The sequence below is a fragment of the Terrapene carolina genome, unplaced genomic scaffold (assembly GCF_002925995.2).
Source record: "Terrapene carolina triunguis isolate 2854851 unplaced genomic scaffold, T_m_triunguis-2.0 Scaffold411, whole genome shotgun sequence".
In the NCBI taxonomy this organism is placed as follows: domain Eukaryota; kingdom Metazoa; phylum Chordata; order Testudines; family Emydidae; genus Terrapene; species Terrapene triunguis.
Genome location: NW_020664762.1, coordinates 7,453 through 27,387, shown reverse-complemented (window position 1 = coordinate 27,387; position 19,935 = coordinate 7,453). Strand labels below are relative to the sequence as shown.

General features: G+C 45.4%; 1 protein-coding gene across 1 annotated transcript; it reads right to left on the bottom strand.

The window, feature by feature from the left end:
• Nucleotides 1–16,351: 16,351 nt before the first annotated feature.
• PMAIP1 (phorbol-12-myristate-13-acetate-induced protein 1) lies at nucleotides 16,352–18,216 on the bottom strand. Its single transcript, XM_024199799.1, has 2 exons — nucleotides 18,077–18,216; nucleotides 16,352–16,737 (listed from the first exon to the last, which is right to left on the bottom strand). The coding sequence occupies exons 1-2, from the start codon at nucleotides 18,129–18,131 to the stop codon at nucleotides 16,625–16,627; spliced, it is 168 nt and encodes a 55-aa protein (XP_024055567.1). The 5' UTR covers nucleotides 18,132–18,216; the 3' UTR covers nucleotides 16,352–16,624.
• Between the last annotated feature and the right edge of the window lie 1,719 nt (nucleotides 18,217–19,935).

The following is a 19,935-nucleotide window of genomic DNA, read 5'->3' as shown; positions in this document are numbered from 1 at the left end:
TCAGCATCTTTCAGCTGACCACTGATTTGTGAGGAATTATGCAGAAAGTTCTTTTGGTTTTCATTGTTAGCTTCACTGATTGGAGGCCAGTGACCAAGATGGTCCTTTTTCATATTAGGGATCATCACTCAGTTCCCTAAGCATTCCAGGGCTATTGTATTTCTTTAGGGCCACACAGTTGCAGGTAGAAAGATAAGTATGTTACCAATCAGGACGTATATGGACATTAATTTGTCCCTGGCCCCAGACAGGTCTGCACCATGGACCTGGAGTGGAGGGAATGGCTTTCAGAGCAGGGCAAACTTCCTTCTGGATAAGCTGGCCTGTCACAGATCTAGCATTCACTGCCTTCCAGGGCTGGAGCAGCTCAGAAGGATGTGCATACTGGATATTGGGGGGATTGGGCTCTAGTATGATACTGGGCATACAATATCTTCCAGTCCTTATGCATGAAAACCTCTCATTGGCTTCTCTGGGAATTGTATCTGTGTTAAGGACTAAAGGATTAAGCCTAAAGTTGGGAGGAAGCAGTTTGGCTGGTTACTTTCATCCCAATCCTTATAAAACCCTTTTGAGGGTAATAAAGTATTAAGAATTTTTGTGTGACTGACATTTCCAATCAGCCCTCATTCAGAATTAGTCCTAACGACATTCTACAGTTGTTTTTTTCCCCCCCAAAAGCTGTATCAATCATCCACAGCCAGGTGTTGGAATGTTAGCTGCTTGTGCATTTAGGGTATGTAACTGTATACATGAAAATATTGATGAGGATTAGAGTAGATCACGTGAGACATTGGAATTCCAATCTAGTTAGGTTTTGTGTGTTCTGTTAAGATGATACACTTCTTGTATGATATTGTATATTGACACTTTTATTTATATAAATATTACTTCTTTTATTGAAACCCCTTTAAAATGCCTTGTATATTATAAAAAAGTGAGTGCAATAATATGAAATAGACTGTACATTTTCAAAAGTTGCTTTCTCTGTTATGTAAATCTGCATCTCCATAAATATGGGGTTTTTTAGTGATTTTGAAAAATAAATATTACGCTTAGTACTTCGCTAGCTATTCATTTCCACAGCAAAATAAGTGAGTAATGGTCTTTTCAGTTCACTATTTGAACCTCTGACCTGCCATTCATAGAGGTAATATTCTTCTGGACGGCACAGCCATACATTTTGAGGCCCAAGAAATATCAAACTATGTATCTGATTGAGCTAAAAAAACATCCTTAGAACTGTCATTCGGTGGGAATTGGATTGGCTTTAGCTGCTGTTTTAAATGTTGCATTCTGTAGGGCTCTTTTGAGACTTGATCGGGAATATATAAAAAGCATTTTTTGAGGCTTGTTTACAGGGAAGATTCAAATAAGTGAAACCCACATTTTTCTATGAATTACTGAGGTCTCTGTAGTCTAACACCAGTAAAACATTAAACAAAAAACACATTTCCCACCCACAATTCCTTCTTTAAAAAAATAAAATCAGTGGACTCTATGGTGGATGGTATGTATAATGCATTGTGCAGAAAAACTTTAAAATAATCAATTACAATTCTATGTTACAGGTCATTCCACAAATAAAAAGGCTTGTTCCATATCGGTGAACTGAAGTCAATAGGAGTCTTTCCATTGACTTCAATACACTTGAGATCAGAACTTATGACAAGCTCTAATATTTATATTTTAATGATACAAAACTTGGCTCATCTGTCACTGGTCCTTTCTCTTTCCTTTGAAATGGTCTGGCTGCTACTGCTGTGACAGCCTGCTCCTGGGAACATCATCTCGTACGTCTCCACCTCACTGACTCACCTGTTAGTAAATCTCTTGAAACACGTGATTGTCCCTCAGCCATGCTTATTCAGTTCTCTTCCTCTTTTTGGCTTTGTGACTGGGGAGGTAGCATAGAATCATAGAATATCAGGGTTGGAAGGGACCTCAGGAGATCATCTAATCCAACCCCCTGCTCAAAGCAGGACCAATCCCCAAATCCCTAAATGGCCCCCTCAAGGATTGAACTCACAACCCTATGTTTAGCAGGCCACTGCTCAAAACACTGAGCTATCCCTCCCCCCAACCAGCTTTACTAACAGGTGAGTCAGTGAGGTGGAGACCTATGAGATGATGTTCCCAGGAGCGGGCTGTCACAGCAGTAGCAGCCAGACCCATCCCAGAGGGCGGCAAGGAGGTGGCATGCTGGTCCTACCCTGGGGAGCAGGGGCAGAAGAAGGGCATATCTCACTGATGGCCGGCCTGGGGTGGGGATCAAGGCACTGCCTTGCTCAGCTCTGGTTCAGTCCACTGCTGCTGCTCCCTGTCTAGCAGGCAGAGAGAGAAGGGCGGTGCTGACAATGCAGCAATTAGGAGGCCTGGCCTGACCTGCCCCCCCACCCCCAGCAGCCCCTGTAGGACTGGGGGAGACCCACAGCAGCAGCTGGCAGGAGCTATGACAAGTCTGGGGAAGGAGACAAACCATGGCTGAGGGGAGAGTAGGCAACTGCCCCCACTGCCCCATAGCAAATGACACTCCTACTTAATGAGTTTAGGGGTCAGAATTCATTTAAGAATGGGTCCTTTGAGAAATTTCACACCCTGTGTCAGACCATGGTTTTGTTTTTGTTGCTGTTTGTCCTGAATGATCTTAAAGGAATAACACAGTCTTCACAATGCCGCCTCTTTTAGACTTCCCTCACAGTCAACACGCACTGCTGCACTTGCTGCATTGGAAGGAGTTTTACTGGTACGTACTGTACTCTCGACCTTAACTCCATTTTAATATAGTTATAGTTGGGAATTGTGACAGAGTTCTGAGAGAGAGAGACCCTGAGCCACGATTAACACTAATTAGGCCCCTCCATTCTCCCTCACTTCCCCCAGAAGGCCTAATTGCTCAGGGGTGACTGACAAGGGGAGTTCTCCAAGCAGAGCCACCTCAGTTTCCCCACCTCACCCTCTCTTGTGAGAAAGGGCTAGAAAGTGGGATAACAGTGGAAAGGTGGGGATGCATTGATATGTATTGGTAGAGGGATTGAGACACTGTAAATAAAGCACTGTTGTCTATATGTGAGAGGCTCTCTGAGCGGTCTGTGTTCGTGGAAGAGACAGAGGTACTGCAGTCCCACCCTGTCACATGTAGGGGCTTGTCTGGGATCATGCCTGTCTCCGAGCATGAGGAGAATCTGAGGGAGGAGCTTCTGTAGTGGTTTGGCAGTCTGGGCGATGGAGGAAATATAGCAATTGCTGAGGGAGCAGCAAGGACAGATGCAGAAGACTTTGCAGACCTTCCAGCAGTCCCCCCCATACAGAAGAACAGTCCTTGCATTTGCCTGGCAGGCTGAGCGGACTACACCTGGAAAAGAGGTGGGAAAGGGCACTGAAAGGAAGAGGGAGGAGCTCGAGGAACTCCTTCAGGGGCTCGGACCATAGTGTGTTTCCAGCGTGGATGTGAAGGGTACACAAAACTACACATGGAATGTCGCTTTGCAGAATTTTTCTGGGACGGGACTTCTAGGCCAAAAAAAGAGGAAGCTCCAACTGTCTGGGTAATGGTAGGGAAGAGGTACCAGAGGCTTCTCGTGCACATGGCTTCAGCCTATTCATTAATCAGGTGGTAGCTAGCAAAGCCCCTCCGGATACTACCCAGAGCTAAGGGCAAATCAGAATGTCTGTGGGGATGAGAAATTCTGCCCTGTGGTAGAGGTGCCCCTGGGAGCAAGAGGAAGTTTAGGTGGAAAGGTGTAGGGTTGCTGGATGGATTGCTCCACCCCCTTGTACTGGGCACAGATTGAGAGTCCTTCCCATTAAGAAAGCAAATGGGTGGACTGTTGGGTGGAAAGAACCTGCAGGACAAGATGAGGAGGAAATAAGCAGAGAGGGGATGGAGAAATCTAGACACGAGATTACAAGCCAGAGAGAAAGGGAGGATGGTGAAGTCTCCCCAGATACTAACGCGGAGGAGAAAGAAAATAAAAGTGCAGGATCAAGGGGTAGAGGTATTGAGCTAATCCATTGGGGTTGGATGATTATTAGAGTCATTACATATATTCATCCTGTCTCTTCCTCTCCCCTTCCCAAGAAGGCCTAATTGGTCAAGGGTGTGCCTGATTACCTGGCCAGCTCCATGGGAAGGGGTGTCAGAGAGAGGAGCCATGGCCCCGTCTCCGCCCCACACCTTCAGCAACTCTCAGCAGTTGCTCACCTGGAGTGGGCCCTGCACTCAGACCATGGCATTGTGTGGGGCTATGGAACCTGGGAAGCTCGTTACGAGTGCCACTCAGTGGGACGAGCCAGGCTTTTGGCAGGTGAGGGCAGAGGACTCGTCTTTATGGAGTACATGGGGGCAGTTGGTTTGGATTTTTTTTTTCCCCTAAAGCAAATTTACTTTTTTTTTTTTTTTTTTTTTCTCTGTTGTAGGATAGTGACATTTGCTTCAGCTTGCATTAGGGCTCATTGCTTCCTGCAGCTTAGCAGTGATTATTAAAAGTTCTCTCCCCGTTTTACTGCATAGGCTCAAAATTCCCATAGTCCACATTTTAAAATTTCACAAAGGGAAGAAACTGCAATCCAGGTGGTACATGCCAAACGTGCCATTTCGAGTCAGATCTGAGAGAAATCTTGTGAGCTATGACGGTGAGGGGTAGAAGGATAAGGCTGATTCTGAAGCAACACGTCGATCGATTTCCTCCCCTCTCTTATCTCGGTTCCTATTTTTAATATGAATATTTTGCAGGCAGTAAAAAGTGATGCCATTCTATTATCAATAGAGACGTGCAAGTCCTGTCAGCTGAAAAGGAAGGGGCAACCTCCCTCTGTTTTAGGAGTCAGCTGCCACTTACCCTAATTTGCAGACAGTTGGACTATTTCCTTACATGGTGGAAGCAAATCTATTCTGACACTACTATTCCCTTTGCCAACACTCATGAAGTTGTGAAAGAGGAAGCAGCAGGAACCATACAAGGAATGAGAAGCAGCAAAGATTGTGAGCAAAGACAAGCCTGTCCTTTTCAGATTGTGAATCTCCCGCCCTGTCCGGAGAGGGATCCGCTGGGTTTGTCTCCCCCCCCCCCCCCCCCCCCCCCCCTCCCCCCCGCACTGGAAGATGATGTTTTGGCCTGAGATTTGTTTTTCTTTGTAAATCTGCAGACCACACATTTTGCTATGTGTAAAAGAGTGAAACAGTGGCGGCTGCGGCACGTTATGGGGAAGTGACAGTACAACAACAGCCATTGCATTTCAGCTGGTTGCTAGTTCCCAAACAGCACGTGAGCAGTAAGCAGGAAAGTCCCTACTGTTTTGCTGAATCCTTCTGCAGTTCAGAGCCAGATCACAAGACGCCGGGGCCATTGTGAGGGCTACAGTCATCCTGTGGTTCCCTGTTCTCCAGCACTCCCATCACCCTTCCCTCCTACTGGGGAAGAGAGGAGTGAGGAGCCTCATGTCATGGTCTTATCTCCTACTCAACACCACACTCTCCTCCCGCTTTGGGCTCTGAAACTCCCCTGCCATTACCAGCAACTGCCATGAACTTTACCTCCCCCACCCCCACTCCCTTGGTTTGGAAGGAAGGAAGAGCCACTTTCTGGCTACTAAGGCTTTATCTGCACGCTTGGCGCTGCGGGGTGAGTCCTAGCTCTTGTAGGTGCACTTGTGCTAGCTCTCAATGAACGAGTGTGCTAAAAAGAGTAGTGTTGCCGTGGTAGTACAGGCAGCGGCAGCATGAGATGGCTGCCCTGAGTACACGCCCACCCAGACCCCTGAGCCCTTCCGTTCTCTCCCATGACTTCGCCCCATATGTTCATCCATCAACCTGTCTTCTCACAGTTTGTTTGCAGTGTTAAGGTAGCCGTGCTGATCCCGGGGTATTGGAGAGACACCGTGATGAGATGACCTCACCCTCCTTTTCTCCTCTCATTTCTTCTCCTACCTCTCTCCGCAGGGAGATCCGCCCTCCTCCAAGTGCAGGACCCCCCAGCCCAACCTTTGGCCCAGACACCTGAGTGTCTGAGAAGGAAGAAAGGGAAAAGGGGAAGAGGTATGAGGGGGAAAAGGTGTGAGAGAGAGCAGGTCCTTGACGGACGGGGAATGAGCTCTGCAGCGCCTGGTGTATTCCAGCGACGAAAGAATGTCAACATGGAATGTAAATTGGGAAGTGAACTCTGCTGGTGACCTTGTGGCTCAAAGGGTGCATGACACACAGGAAACCAGGCTGCCTGGAACCAACAGCCACCAGTGGCGCTTCGTTGCCCTTTAAAAAGTCTCAGCCCAGAAGAACAACAACTTCTCCCTGCACCTGCCCCCCAACACACAGGAAACGAAATACCTCCTCCTCCCAGCACACAGGAAGTAGAATATCTCCCTCCCACTCCCTGCTGCTGGGCACTAGCTGCTGTCAGCAGTACCACTAAACCTTCAAAGTTCCCACCCAGCTGCAATCCCTGTGCCTGAGACCTTGAAATCCCTGGCCCACAAGATTGGTGCCTTTTCTTCTCCCCACCCACCCAAAGGTGGCTCCTTCCAGCTGCTGCCAAAAGCCATCTGCCAAAACACAAGCCCAACACCACCATGCTCTCCCTAAGTCTGACTCATTCATATAATGGATAGTCCTAGAAGCATTGCTTGCAATTCCTGTCGCTGTGTGGGACTCCCAGACTCTGCCATTCCTGTGTGGGGAAAGTCATGGTCATCTGAGATCCTTATTTACTGAGACTGTCAATACTTCTTCTGGGGAGGGATGTCTGCCAGGCAAGCCAAACATGGAATAGCTGTGACATTACTGAGGAACTCATTTCTCATTTTGGCCAACTTCTCAAACTACCCTTAGTGCTTAACCTCCCAAGCCTGAGCAAGCCAGTCAAGAAGCTTGGTAGCCACTCGTTAGCCTTGTGCTTCTCCAAACACTTACATTGGTCAAATAAGTTCCTAAATGGTTACTACAATTATTTTAAGGGATTTTAAAAAACGTTCATAAAATGTCTCTTTTCTTCAATGTTAAAAAAGAGCTCTTCAGTTCAACTACATGTTCCATTCTGAAATAAGACTCTGTCTGTCTGTCTATCCATCTATCTGAGAGATGAGGCGGGTGAGGTCATATCTTTTATTGGACTAACTTCTGATAGTGAGGGAGACCAGTTTCAAGCCACACGGAGCTTTTCTTCTGTGGCTCAGAAACTTGTCTCTCTCACCAACGGACAATAAAAGAGATTACCTCACCCCCCTGGTCTCTTTAATATTCTGAGACTGACGTGGCTACAACTACACTGCATATCTATCAATCAATCTATCCATCCATCTATCTAATCACTCATCCCTGTACTAGCTAAAGCTCTAATAGATGGATGCTTCTCAGAGTATTTCGCAAGTGGCGTAGTAATAAAAGCAAAACCCTTACACTTCCCTGTTTACTGTTTTCCCCTGCATGGGCTGGACTCACCCTGAAGTGTGAGGGTGAATCATTCTGATATCAGGTTTGCTCAGTACAAAGGTATCTGAAACCATTGTGCCCTCGGGGTATTTTCCATCTGGTGGCCAGTGACGACATCTTGATACACAGTCTATCTCAGCTGATCAAGGGAAAACATAATTATTTAGTGAAATGCTGTTTTCCTTAGTTGCTGATATGGGTGGGAGGAGGGGAGGACTCTGATTCAGGCCTCTGAGTTTTGCTCATAGAGTTGTTACTGAGGAGTTGCTCTGTCTCTTAAGAGAATAAATCCCATTTAGGGCTAGAGGGGCATGGGGTTACTCTAGCTTCGCATTGGTGTCATTGAAGGCAGAAGTGTTAGCCTGGATGGGAGGTCTTGTGTCAGTGTGAAAGGGACAGAAGCCCTTCCTCCCCTTGCCTTCTCTTACACACCAGAGCAAAAGCCGGCTACAAACTCAGAGCTAGCGCACATGCAGCACAAAAGGGGTGGGGGGGGGGGGGAATGTCAGTGTCACTAAACTCCCCAAAGTAGGTGGAATATGTGACAATGACAATGGAGAAGAAGGCGGATCCAATGGCTATGGTACAACGTGGGACCTAGGAGACCCAGGTTCATGGCCTAGCTCCACCACAGACTTCCTGGGTGACCTTGGGCAAGTCACTTAGTCTCTCTCTGCCTCAATTCCCCATCTGTAAAAGGGGGATAATAGCATTGCCCTACCGTGCAGGGGAGCTGTGCGGATACATTGAAGGAATGTGAGTGCTCAGATTCTATGGTGACAGGGGGCGTATAAATTTCTTGGCTAGATTGCACTGGCTTCTAGTCCAGAGCTAAAGCAGGGAGACTGAATCCTGACAAAGGGTGTTTTGACGTACATTCTCCCAGCGCTCTTGGGAGTTTTCAGGCTGCTAGAATGCCTCCAGGCATTCCCTGACATTGGGCTATGACATTCAGAACTACACCGCAGACCTTTAGGTTCTAATCCACCAAAGCACTTAGGCTGAAAGTTAATGCATGCTTATGTGTAGGCCCTTTGAGTTCAATGGCATTACACGTGTGCTTAAGTTTTTTGGTACATCGGAGACTATGACAGGAAGTTAACAGGGAAAGGGACAGTCACTTTTATTTCTCTGCCAATCACCACGCACACAAGTGGCACTATATTAATAAAATTATTTTAAAATACTACAGAATGCCACAGTCACACTGGTGTAAGCTGCACTGTTTTCATTGTGGACTAATACTGTACAACAGGCTAAGTTACAAAGCAAGGCCAAAGCAGCTCTGCTAAATGTTACATATCTTTCCTGTACATGTATCAAGGAACTGGCATGGCAGATTCACTATGGATATAGTCTTAAACAATACAGTAGGTATATGACTGTATTTAAGAATGCAGTAAAACTGGAAAAGCATCAGGAATCAGAGATAATGAAAAGGAATTGGGGGACAATGATTCCAGGAGTACTTGTGTTAGCATTTTGGTGTCTTATGTTGTAAAAGGGCTAATTCCTGCACGCAATCTATATTGAATTTCTAAGGTAGTGGGCACATCAATGGACATTCGATTCCATGCTAGCCCACCTGAGGCATGAGCACTTGAGTTGGGATTCGCTGAAGGCAGCTGATCACTATATCTTTATAACTGCCTGTCTCTCTGACTTTGCCTCATGGATGTCTAGCTTTAAGCTCAAGTGAAACATGACCAAAATGGATCTCTTTGTGAAGGCCAAGGCTAAAACAAGGTTCAAAAAAGAACTATATAAATTCATGGAGGATAGAGTCCATCAATGGCTATTAGCCAGGATGGACAGGGATGGTGTCCCTAGCCTCTGTTTGCCAGAAGCTGGGAATGGGCAACTGAGGATGACTCACTTGATGATTACCTGTTCTGTTCATTCCCTCTGGGGCACCTGGCATTGGCCACTGTCGGAAGACCTAGTATGGCTGTTCTTATGTTCCTAACCCTCCCCCTCACCACAAGGTCTCCCACGACCTCCTTTCTCAATCATTATGGACACCCCCCACCACCATCTTGCCTGTCACCAGGCCTACAACTTGAGTAGCATCTTTGACTTGGACCTACCTCTAAGTTGTCTCATCCAGGCTATGTCTAAATCTTGCTAATTCTTTCTTGCCAACTTTTCCATCCATCTACACAGCCAAAACTCTTATCCAGGCTCCAGTCATCTTGATTACTGTAACACGCATCTCTCTGGCCTTGCCAAATGCACCATTGCCCTGCTCATAGCCCTCCAGAATGCTGCTGCAAAAAGCATTTTCCGGGTCTGTGGCTTTGTTCTTCACCCCCCTTAGCATCCTTCCGCTGGCTCCGCCTTCCCTATTACATCAAACGTAAGCTGCTTGTCTTCACTTTAAGGGCCATGCACTTCAATCCTCATCCTACCTATCATCTTTCTTTTGCTAGTGAGCTGATGATGCTCACTTCTGATCAGCCCATGATGCCAGCCCCAACCACCCAATTGTTACATGTTCCAATAAGCACCTTAGTGCTTTCTTCCAGGCTGCCCCTCACGCTTGGGAGGAGCTCCACATGAACATCCACAGAGCTACCTCATGACCCACCTTCAAAGCCCCCTCAAAACTCTCCTTTGCCATCATGCCTACAAAAAACCTGACAGTGCCTAGGCTGAGACCATTGCTGATCAAGATAACCAATATTTTCTCATTCTTTTTGTTTTTCCCCATCAGTTGGTCTGTATCCCTCTGTTGCCTCTTGTATTATGCTTAGATTGTTCAAGTCCTTGGGGCAAGGCTGTCTGTCTGGTCTGTGTTTGTACAGCACCTAGCACCGTGGGGTCCCGGTCCGTGAGCGGGGCTCTTAGGCACTATGGTAATACAACTAATAATAATGTTGCAGTAATTGCATGAGGCATAAATATGGCAAAAAGGTTATTGCAAATGCGACTTGTTTTCTAGTACGACTTCTACTACTGGGTTCATGGAGTTAGTAAGGTTTTTCCATGACCTCTTGAAAGAGTTCATGGTTCTATTTCTAATTGCCTGGCAGATGAACTATTTTCAGACTGATGCATTGTGAGAACAGGAGAAGGTGGCAGAATTGACCTCTACTCTCTTCTTCTTAGAGCTGGCTCCGTGTTGTATCATCCAAGGGGCATAACAGTATATTTTAGAACAGTGGTTTTCAACCTTTTCTCATTTGTGGACCCTTAAAAATGTTGAATGGAGATGCAGACCCTTTTGGAAATCTTAGTCTGCAGATCCCCAGGGCTCTGCTGTCCACAGGTTGCAAACCACTGTTCTATGGTAATGACAACCTTTCGTGGACCCTTTTGTTACCTGCACAATTTAGGGCTCCACCCCCGACCCTCCCTGTACCCAGGGTTCAGTGTTCCTCTACGGGTTGGTGGGTGCTTGTCCCAGTGAAAAGCCTTTACACAGTAATATCCTTAACTTATATTTATTAACAATTAATCAACAGAATACACTCGCTAAGCATACAATGCTCACAACTCCCAATAAGGCAGACGAGCTTCTCCCGATGGCCAGTCAGGATTGGATCGTCCGGGGCTCTGGCTTCTGTGTGGGATGGTCGTGCAAGGCATTGAGTTCTGGCAGCTTTGATCTTGTGTCCTGGAGTTAGGTTCCAAAGAACTACCTTTTGGACCCCAGTTTTATAGTTAAAGTTAGGTCCTGGTTATCTGTACCTTAACCAATCATTTTTACCAAAATATTATGAAACAATATTTTAACCAATCCTATCACATTACACATACAAGAGTCAATTCAAATGTTAGTAAACCAGTTATGCAACAGACAGAAACAGTTAAAGACCAGACAGAAACAGCTGAAGGTAAAACAAAAGGGAAGTATAGATTTCCCAACTGAAACTGCTGATAGGTGGTTCTGCCGGACAGAGTGTTCTCTTGCAAAGTTTTTATTTAAACATCTTAATGTCTGTGTGTTGATCTGGTCACTGTGGGTGCTTTCTTAACAGCCAGATATTCTGTTGTTTTGTACAGTTTTTATGGGACATGACTCCCCACTTTTAGCTAATGGCCACCGCTGCTGCTCCTACTGCAAAAAAGCCTTAGAGTGACCACACCTTAGACATAGTCTGCGGGCCCCCAGGTCTGCGGACCACAGGTTGAAAACCACTGTTTTAGAACAAAGACCCTTCCTTGTTTCTGACAGTGGGTTAAGGCTCTAAGCTTATCCCAATCACCATGAAAAAATAGTCAGACTGTTGAATAGCACATCCAGTTTACAAACAACATTGCACATGATAATATACCTCACCATGTGCGCCAGCCAGGCCTGCTTCACGTTACTTGTACCACTATCTCCTCCTCCTTGCTCTTGCCACGCCTCCAGGCTCATGGTGCTAATAAGAGGAAAAGGATTCCCTTAAATTAACACATACTAAGAATAGTTACCACAACATGAGGCGGGTCTTTCCAGTTGGCTAAAATCATTTGGAGAGCTGGTGTCTAGCAGAGCATTTAGGAGATAGTACATGTGACTCCACGTGCCGGGAGTGGGCCAGTCTGGTTTTCACATGAGCAGCCTAAAGTTGAATGTGAAAGCCCTGCACGTGTTGGCCTGGCAGGTGTCTATTGTTCTGTGTCTAATGAAAAGAGACCTGGGGCTGAGCAGGTAGTGTGTGTTTCACCTTTTCAAGTCAGATTGTTGTGGATGAGTCAGAGTCCCGTGCTCCTTTGATGTAAATATCTGTAGTGTGTGGAGAGGTTTTTCTATCCCTTAGAGGGGGGATTGATGACTGTTGTATAACCCTTGACATGCTGCTATAAAAATCTGATTGTGCATTACTCAAGATACTTAAGGCACTGACAAAAATTATTGCCCCTCTTCTAATAGTCAGAACAGAACTGTGCTAGGTTCATTGAATGTGTGTGGGGGGTGTTCTGTGGATGACCTCAAAAGAAAGGATTTGGCCTAGTATTGTAAATTGCCTCCTGTAAGAATGTGTAAATAGTCACAGTGCTACCTGACCCTAGCTCTTGGGGCTAGGCTGGAGGTAGGGAACATCCTACCTGCCTCTCCTGAATGGGCACATTGCTGCTCTCTCAGGCTGAGTTAACCAAAGCCTCTGGTGGTTTCTCATTGGGGTGGGATGGTGACTCACTCCCACCTCAAGACCCCAGCCTCCCAAAACCGGCAGCAGTTGGCGGGGGGAAGGGGATCTCTTTTAGTCCTGCCTTGCATTGAACACACGCGCACGTGCGCACAATGGTCCACTTGCCACTGCAGCTTCCAAACCTGGAGAGAAGGAGTTTGCCAAGGCCTTGGTCATGAGAAGCCTTTTAAATGAGAAGCCTTTAAGATTTAAATGGAGAATAAACTGATTATCCCCTACCCCACCCCCCCCGCATACAGAGACGCACCTGGACTCAGGGCTTATGGGAGAATAGGGGGAGTAGCTTTGTAGTATCCTTTTGCTAGGCTATAGCTGCTCCCCACCCCCATGACAAGTACCATTAATCTGACATCCTTACCCAGCATCTAAACCTTTCATGACTTGTGGAAAAGCCCAAACCTGAACCTCTTCCCACTTGTCAAACCCCTCTCATGTTCACTCCCTAAGCACCCAAGACAAATGATGACAGAACTATGTCCTTCTTAGACTTCACTGTCGTCACAGGGCTGCCCATCATGGCCACCAGGAACTTCATGGTGTTTTTTGTGGGATGATTATGCTTTGTATCATTCAATAGTACTTTGATATGCAGATTACTAGATGCTAGATAAATAGAGCCTCTTGCTCATAATGAACAAATCCCTACCACTTTGAGCTAAAGGAGAAGCTAAGTATAGGGCTTCTGACACACAGCTGAGCAATTCTGCTTCCACCCAGCAAAGGGTAGTAGTGCAAATATTCACTAACCAATATTAAAATAGGTGACCTGCTTTCTCATTTTGAATTCTGGTGACCTTAGTTATAACTCATATCCAAGGGATCATAAATAAAATCCAATATATCACTGCAAGTCTCCTGGTAGGTATCTAATGACTGAGTGTGTGACCTTAAACTCCTAATAATTCAGAAGGAATTGGCATATGACCTTTCATTCAGAATCCTCAGAAAACAGATTTTACAACAAAAAATAATTTGCTTACAAACACATCGTGTTTATTATCTTAACGAGATAACAACAGACACACTTTATTGGGACATATAACAAAACATCTGTCCCTAACCCAAAAAAATGCCTTGAGAAAAACAATCTCATGTTGATACAGTCATATGACACATCATTTTGAAAAGTAATGCAAGGAATCTGTACCCACAGAACACATAACCAAACTGATACAGAGATTAGTCACTTTGAACTAATTCTTCTTTTGAATTCACTGTAAACAGTTCAATTGACGTAACATTAAACAATCACCAAATAAACACACTATGGAATTTAGCAACATAAAAACATGCCATGAAAAATAAACATTGCCATTAGAAGTCTATACAATAAAGTGCTGCAGTTCCTAGCTGAAATGTCCCTCTGACATTTACATAGTTCATTCTCACAGCTTTATGCTATATATTTACAGCCTGAAATTACTGATGGGCCATTTGAAACCTTGGCTAGCATCCTAATTAGCTGTAAGGCTGCAAGCATTGAGCTGAACACCTTAATTTGGGTATATTTTAGCAACAACACTGTTCCTTAATACTACATTTTCTTGAGATTCTTAATCTGACATAACTATTATTGACCTCACTGGAGTTTCACTTAAGACTGTGATCCAACTCCATGGAAACCACTGGGAGTCTTTCTATTGAATTCAGTGGCTGTTAGATCAAACCATGAATGAACAGCTTTGCTTAGTCAAATGGAGTTATTCAGGGAGCTAAAATTTGGCATAACAGAAACGAAAACGACAGTCACCCTTTAATAACTGAAAAGGTGCTTCTGAATGAGACATGACCTTTAGGGAGACAAGTTCACGTTTATCACATTAGTTTGTGGCACTGTGGATAAAACAACACCATCCTGAAATGCTACATTCTCACTGAGAACACAATATCTGATAGGTCATAGGAAGAGAAAATCTTGCTATGTTTGGGCCTTCTCCTGCTCTCATTCAAGCCAATGCAAAAGTTCTTTTGCTGGGAGCTGGACTGGGCCCTTTATACATTTAAAAAACAACCAAACAGCATCTGAGATTATACCAAATGAAATCAAAAGTGTCAGCAAATCAGATAGCTTGATACTTGGTCCTGGGGTATTGAAAAGAGCTTTACAATGAAAACCTCATGAAAGAAAGCAGATTTGTACAAGATCATAGGCTCAAATCAGGGGTTCCCAAACTTTGTTTGCGCTTTGTTCAGGGTAAGTGCTGGCCCGCAGCTCCCATTGGCCGGGAACAGCAAACTGCAGCCACTGGGAGCTGCGAACGGCCATACCTGCGGACGCTCAGGAAAATAACGTATCTCACGGCCTGCCCTGAACAAGCCATGAACCAAGTTTGGGAACCCCTGGCTCAAAGTCATTGGTGACTTAGTGTGGAATTAATTGCACACAAAGGGCAAGGGAGCCCAAAATGGATACAAGCAGTGAAATGGTATAACTTGCATTGATCTGGCATTCAGAAGGTATATAAGACAGATGTAATTTACATGCAAGAGGAAAGTGTAGTAGAAGCAAGAGAGTGTGAATTCAAGTTACTTTTCTTCCTTCAGCCTGAAACTGACACTTATTTTGCACACCCTCTGAATACCAAACCCAGGCAAGTTACATTATTTTGTCACTTGCATCCATTTTCCTACTAGTTGACATCCCATATATAATTTAGCCCATTTTAAGACACTGATTAATTTAGCTTAGACATGATAGTTGCCCTGTCTCTTGTGTTTGATTCAAGGGGCTTTTATAATATACAAACAGAAAAGTTGCTTTCTAATGGACTGAAGTGCAGAACAAGTCTCTCCTTTAAGCCAGGCCCAATGTAGCTTTTCAATAAGGACGCAACAAGCATCTCACTTACATATCACATCCATTAGACAAAATAACAGCATCTTCATCATTACAAACAAAAATGAGGTTGACACCAAATAAGAGCTGAGTTTTTTTCTTATCCTTTATTTCCAGTCAACATCTCAGCTTTCATTTAGAAGCAATACATTACTTTCCTGTAACAATTGTAACATTCAGTTTTATTGACATATCTCTTAATCTAAGCAGTTACTTTATTTGAAAAATAATTCATGTTTTTTCTCCAGAAAAACCACCGATTCCATTTTACTTTAACTTTCTATTTGTTTTGAGAGTAATTTTATTACCTCATAATAAAATTAAATCACACCAGTAGCTTATTCTGTTTGAATATTCCTTTTGATGCTGTGAAGGAATCTCCCGCAAACTCACACACCTATCAATAATCTTATTTTGCTATGTAATACATGCTTTAATGTATGCATTTTTCTTATTCATATTTCTTATTCTTTCTTAATCACCAGAAGCTACTGTGCTTCCTTTAATCTGTTTTAATGCATTCTTTATGGCACCATTTGAATAGTTATCTGCACTATTTCTGGTGCATAAGCTATAAGTCAGCTCTTTAAGTTCCATGAAATACTCTTTTCATACACATATATACATCCTAGATCCTTACAGCAGCCTCATAATTAATAGAATTACGTTATTCCTTAGAGAAACATCTGCATAAGAAGTAACATCACTGACAGTAAATGTGCTACAACCAAAAAATAATAACAATAAAAAAAAATGTTCCACACCAGATTTTATACTATAGAGTCTACATTTTAGAAAACAAAAACAATCAAGAACTTAGAAACTGGTTTTCATTGTACATTCCAATCCAATGTTTGGAGGTAACTGGCATCTTCTGCCTGTTGCTCAAAGTGACATAGAACTAGCTGCAACTCATGAACCAGAACAGAACCCCAGGTTCCTTGCTCTTCCAAGTCACTCCACAGGTCAATCTTTGGAATGGTTAATTGTAATTTTTCTCCCATACTGACATCCACCAGCCAATACGTATGTCCAGCTCTCCAGAGAAATCATATTTCAACAGCCTTCCTTCAGTGGGAATAGACAGCAGTAAGTAATGCATAGAGCTCATTCCATCTCCTCATCTCATTCAAGTCACTTATTACAAGCTTGTAAAGACCATATTTTCCAAAACCATTGTTTTCTTCCTTCCTTTTCTTTTTGACATCTCCCAAAGAGTTTTCACGTTCCTGGGCAGAACAGTTTTGTAATAACATTAAGAATCTTCTGCTGCAGGTTGCATATATCTCCTATTTTGCGTAGTTGCAAAGAGCACTGCATCACAGCTTCCTGTGCTGTAAAACACAAAGGAAAACCAGTCATCAGCTTTGTGAATTCCGTACACTTTCTTGTCTATAGTGGATAGCTCTTATATAATCATACATGTCTATAAGTTAAATAAACATTTTACCCCAAGAGGTAAGAGATTTGTAAAGGTGTATAGTTGCTTACAGAGCTGGTAACAGAAATTTAAAATAAAAAGCCCAGAAACCTTTAAAAAACAGTTTTTTACTAGCTCTAGGTGCTTGTTTGGACTGGGGAAAGCAATCCCATATTACCCTAAGTGACCATCATATTTTTTTAATTTTTTTTTAAAGTTAGCACTGATCAAACGACAAGCCACAAAGCATGACTACTTTGATCCGGCTATATTGTATTGTTACACAGCCTTCTCGGGTATTTCAGAAAACGCGGGATTCTGTTCTCTGGGTGACAGGTTTCAGAGTGGTAGCCCTGTTAGTCTGTATCAGCAAAAACAACGAGAAGTCCTTGTGGCACCTTAGAGACTAACAAACTTGCCACATCTGAAGAAGTGAGGTTTTTACCCACGAAAGCTTATGGCCAAATAAATCTGTTAGTCTTTAAGGTGCCACCGGACCCCTTGTTGTTTTTGTAGATACAGACTAACACGGCTACCCCCTGAAATTTGCCACAAGGACTCCTCCGTTGTTTTTGTTCTCTGAGTGAATCCAGTTCCGTCAGTGAAGGCATGAAGTTAAACAACTGGGAGACCAGAATCGAGCTCGCAGTCAGTATTTATGGAGCGGTCATTAGAAATGATCCTAAGCTGAATCCCCCCGATCCAAAGACCCCAGTTTTTTGAGGGAGTCGGAACTTAGAAACCACAACCTTGGAGCCAAATGTTCCCTGAACTGGGTGGTGGTTCGAATCGAGATCCGAATTTGGTGCCTCGGACCTAGCTCTAGTGATCACCGCTAAAACATGTTTTAGACGGGTTCCAATCTCAGATGGCAAAGATCTGAACCACCAGTATTACTGTGGGCTGCATGGAGCATCTAGTAATCAGGCTAAGACATTATTCTGGCTTTCCTTCTTGCTAACACCGTCATTTAGAAGTTAAAAAAATTCCTGTTTCTTAATCTTCCCCCAGGCAAGAGGGAAACCTTGACCCATTCAAAACGGAAACTTATTTTGCTCACACAAGAACAGAAAGCAAAACCGCTCTCGCGCCCAATGCAGCCTGATAACACAAGAAGGTGAAACTGACTATCCCCCCCTAGACTACTCCATCCCAGCGATCATCTAACTCCAGCGCGTTTCTAAGGGCGCTCGGGGCCCGGCTCAGCCCCCGGGCACCCACCCGGCTCTGGGGGGGACGGGACGGTACCGTACCTGCGGGAGCGGGGCTCTGCTGCGCACCCTTGCGCAGGGTCTTTCCCGGCATCATTTCGCGTCGTTCGCCGGCTGTCTGCAGTCGCGGGGAGATCAGACCAGGCTGCCTGGGGGCCGTGTCAGGAGCAGGACGGTGCCGAGCGACGCTCTCCTCTCGCCCGCCTAAACGCCTCTGGCTGCCTGCGACTCGCCGCCGCGCGATAAAGGGAGACACGGGGTTGCGGGGATTTCCCAGCCGGTGGTGAGGTAGGGAAAGGAAAAGGGAATTCCTTCCGCCCCCCTGGGCCTTCAGCCAATCAGCGGCGAGGATGCCTGGCGTGTTTCCACAAGTTAGTTCATTGCCCGGGCACGGCACTGGACCGGGCACGTCTGGACTTGCCCGAGGCAGAGCGCGAACTGGCGGCTAGCCCCGGCCCCAGCCGGCCCGGCCCGCACTGCCTAAGGGAACCGGCCCCGGGGGCGGGCGAGGCAAGCGCCGAATGGGAGCTCAGCGGCTGGGCGGTGGTTGCTGATGATTTGATTCCTAGCACGCTGCCCTGGCAGGGTCCCTGTGCCAGACCTACCTGCAGGGCTTGAGCTGGCCGGAGCGGAGCTCCCCTCAGTGTTTTCAAACCGTTCTGGATCAGGTTGCAAAAAGCATTTCCCAAATACAGGCCCACATCTTGAGTGGTCCTCAGAGCATCTCAATACGACTTGGCCCAGAGGAGCCCCATCGGCTTAGGCTGTGTCTACACTAGCACTTTTGTCAGTATAACTTATGTTGCTCGGGGGTGGTGAAACCCCTCCCCCCCCCAGCAACATAAGCTACATCAACAGAAGTGCCAGTGTGGACAGCACCATGTCAATGGGAGACGCGCCACGGCCGCTCATAGGGGAGTGGTTTAATGATGTCGAAGGGAGAGCTATGTGTGCTCTGAGTTTTAATAACGGGGTGAATGTAATAAATTAAAACATGTTGAGCCCTGAGTGCAGGTTTATGCTGAGTGGCCATGTATTCTGTGCCTGACTAAGATGAACATACATAGTCTAGTTTCCCTACTGCCAATGCGGGGTTAGAGCAGAGGGAGGAATGAGGGATGCTTAAAGGACCATGTTTGCACATGGATCCTATTCCAGCAGGGCCTACAGTCAGCTGATCAATGATCCAGGAGCACCACATTATTATTTACTTATTATTAAAGCTGACAATGTGCTAATCACAGAGATATAAGCAGGGCCGGCTCCAGGCACCAGCTTACCAAGCAGGTGCTTGGGGCGGCCACTTCGGAGAGGGGCGGCACGTCCAGCTGTTCGGCGGCAATTCGGCGGATGGTCCCTCACTCCTGCTCGGAGCGAAGGACTTGCCGCCGCAGATTGCGATCGCGGCTTTTGTTTTGTTTTGTTTTGTTTGTTTGTTTGGCTGCTTGGGGCGGCCAAAACCCTGGAGCCGGCCCTGGATATAAGACAGGCCCTGCCACAAATACCTTACAACCTAAAGCTCCGATCCTGCTGCTGGACCCACCTGGTTGGAATAGTGCACTTGCACAGAGCCCCATTGATTTCATCGGGGCTGCGTATAGGCACAAGGGTCCACTCCTGTGGATCTAGCTGGGCCAAAAAGACATCGAGGAGAGAGGGTACTGCACATATTTGACTAGATTAGACAGGCGTTACCACTTCTGGGCCCTCCAGAATTTTTGTAGGAAACTGTAATATCACAGACTGTGTCCAAAGAAATGTGCAGATCATACTTGAAATGTGCTAGATTTTATATTCCTTAGCCATACCCACAATCTATGTGAACAGTTTGGGTATCTGTGTACTTGATGAGATGATACAGTAGTTTTTCTTTCTTAATCACCCTGATGTTTTGAAATCTA

Bases quoted from the DNA above. Each gene is read 5' to 3' on its own strand.
- PMAIP1 (XM_024199799.1), bottom strand. From the start codon at position 18,131: ATGATGCCGGGAAAGACCCTGCGCAAGGGTGCGCAGCAGAGCCCCGCT. The intron at 16,738-18,076 runs GTACGGTACCGT...TGTGTTTTACAG, and splicing joins GCAGAGCCCCGCTCCCGCAG to CACAGGAAGCTGTGATGCAG.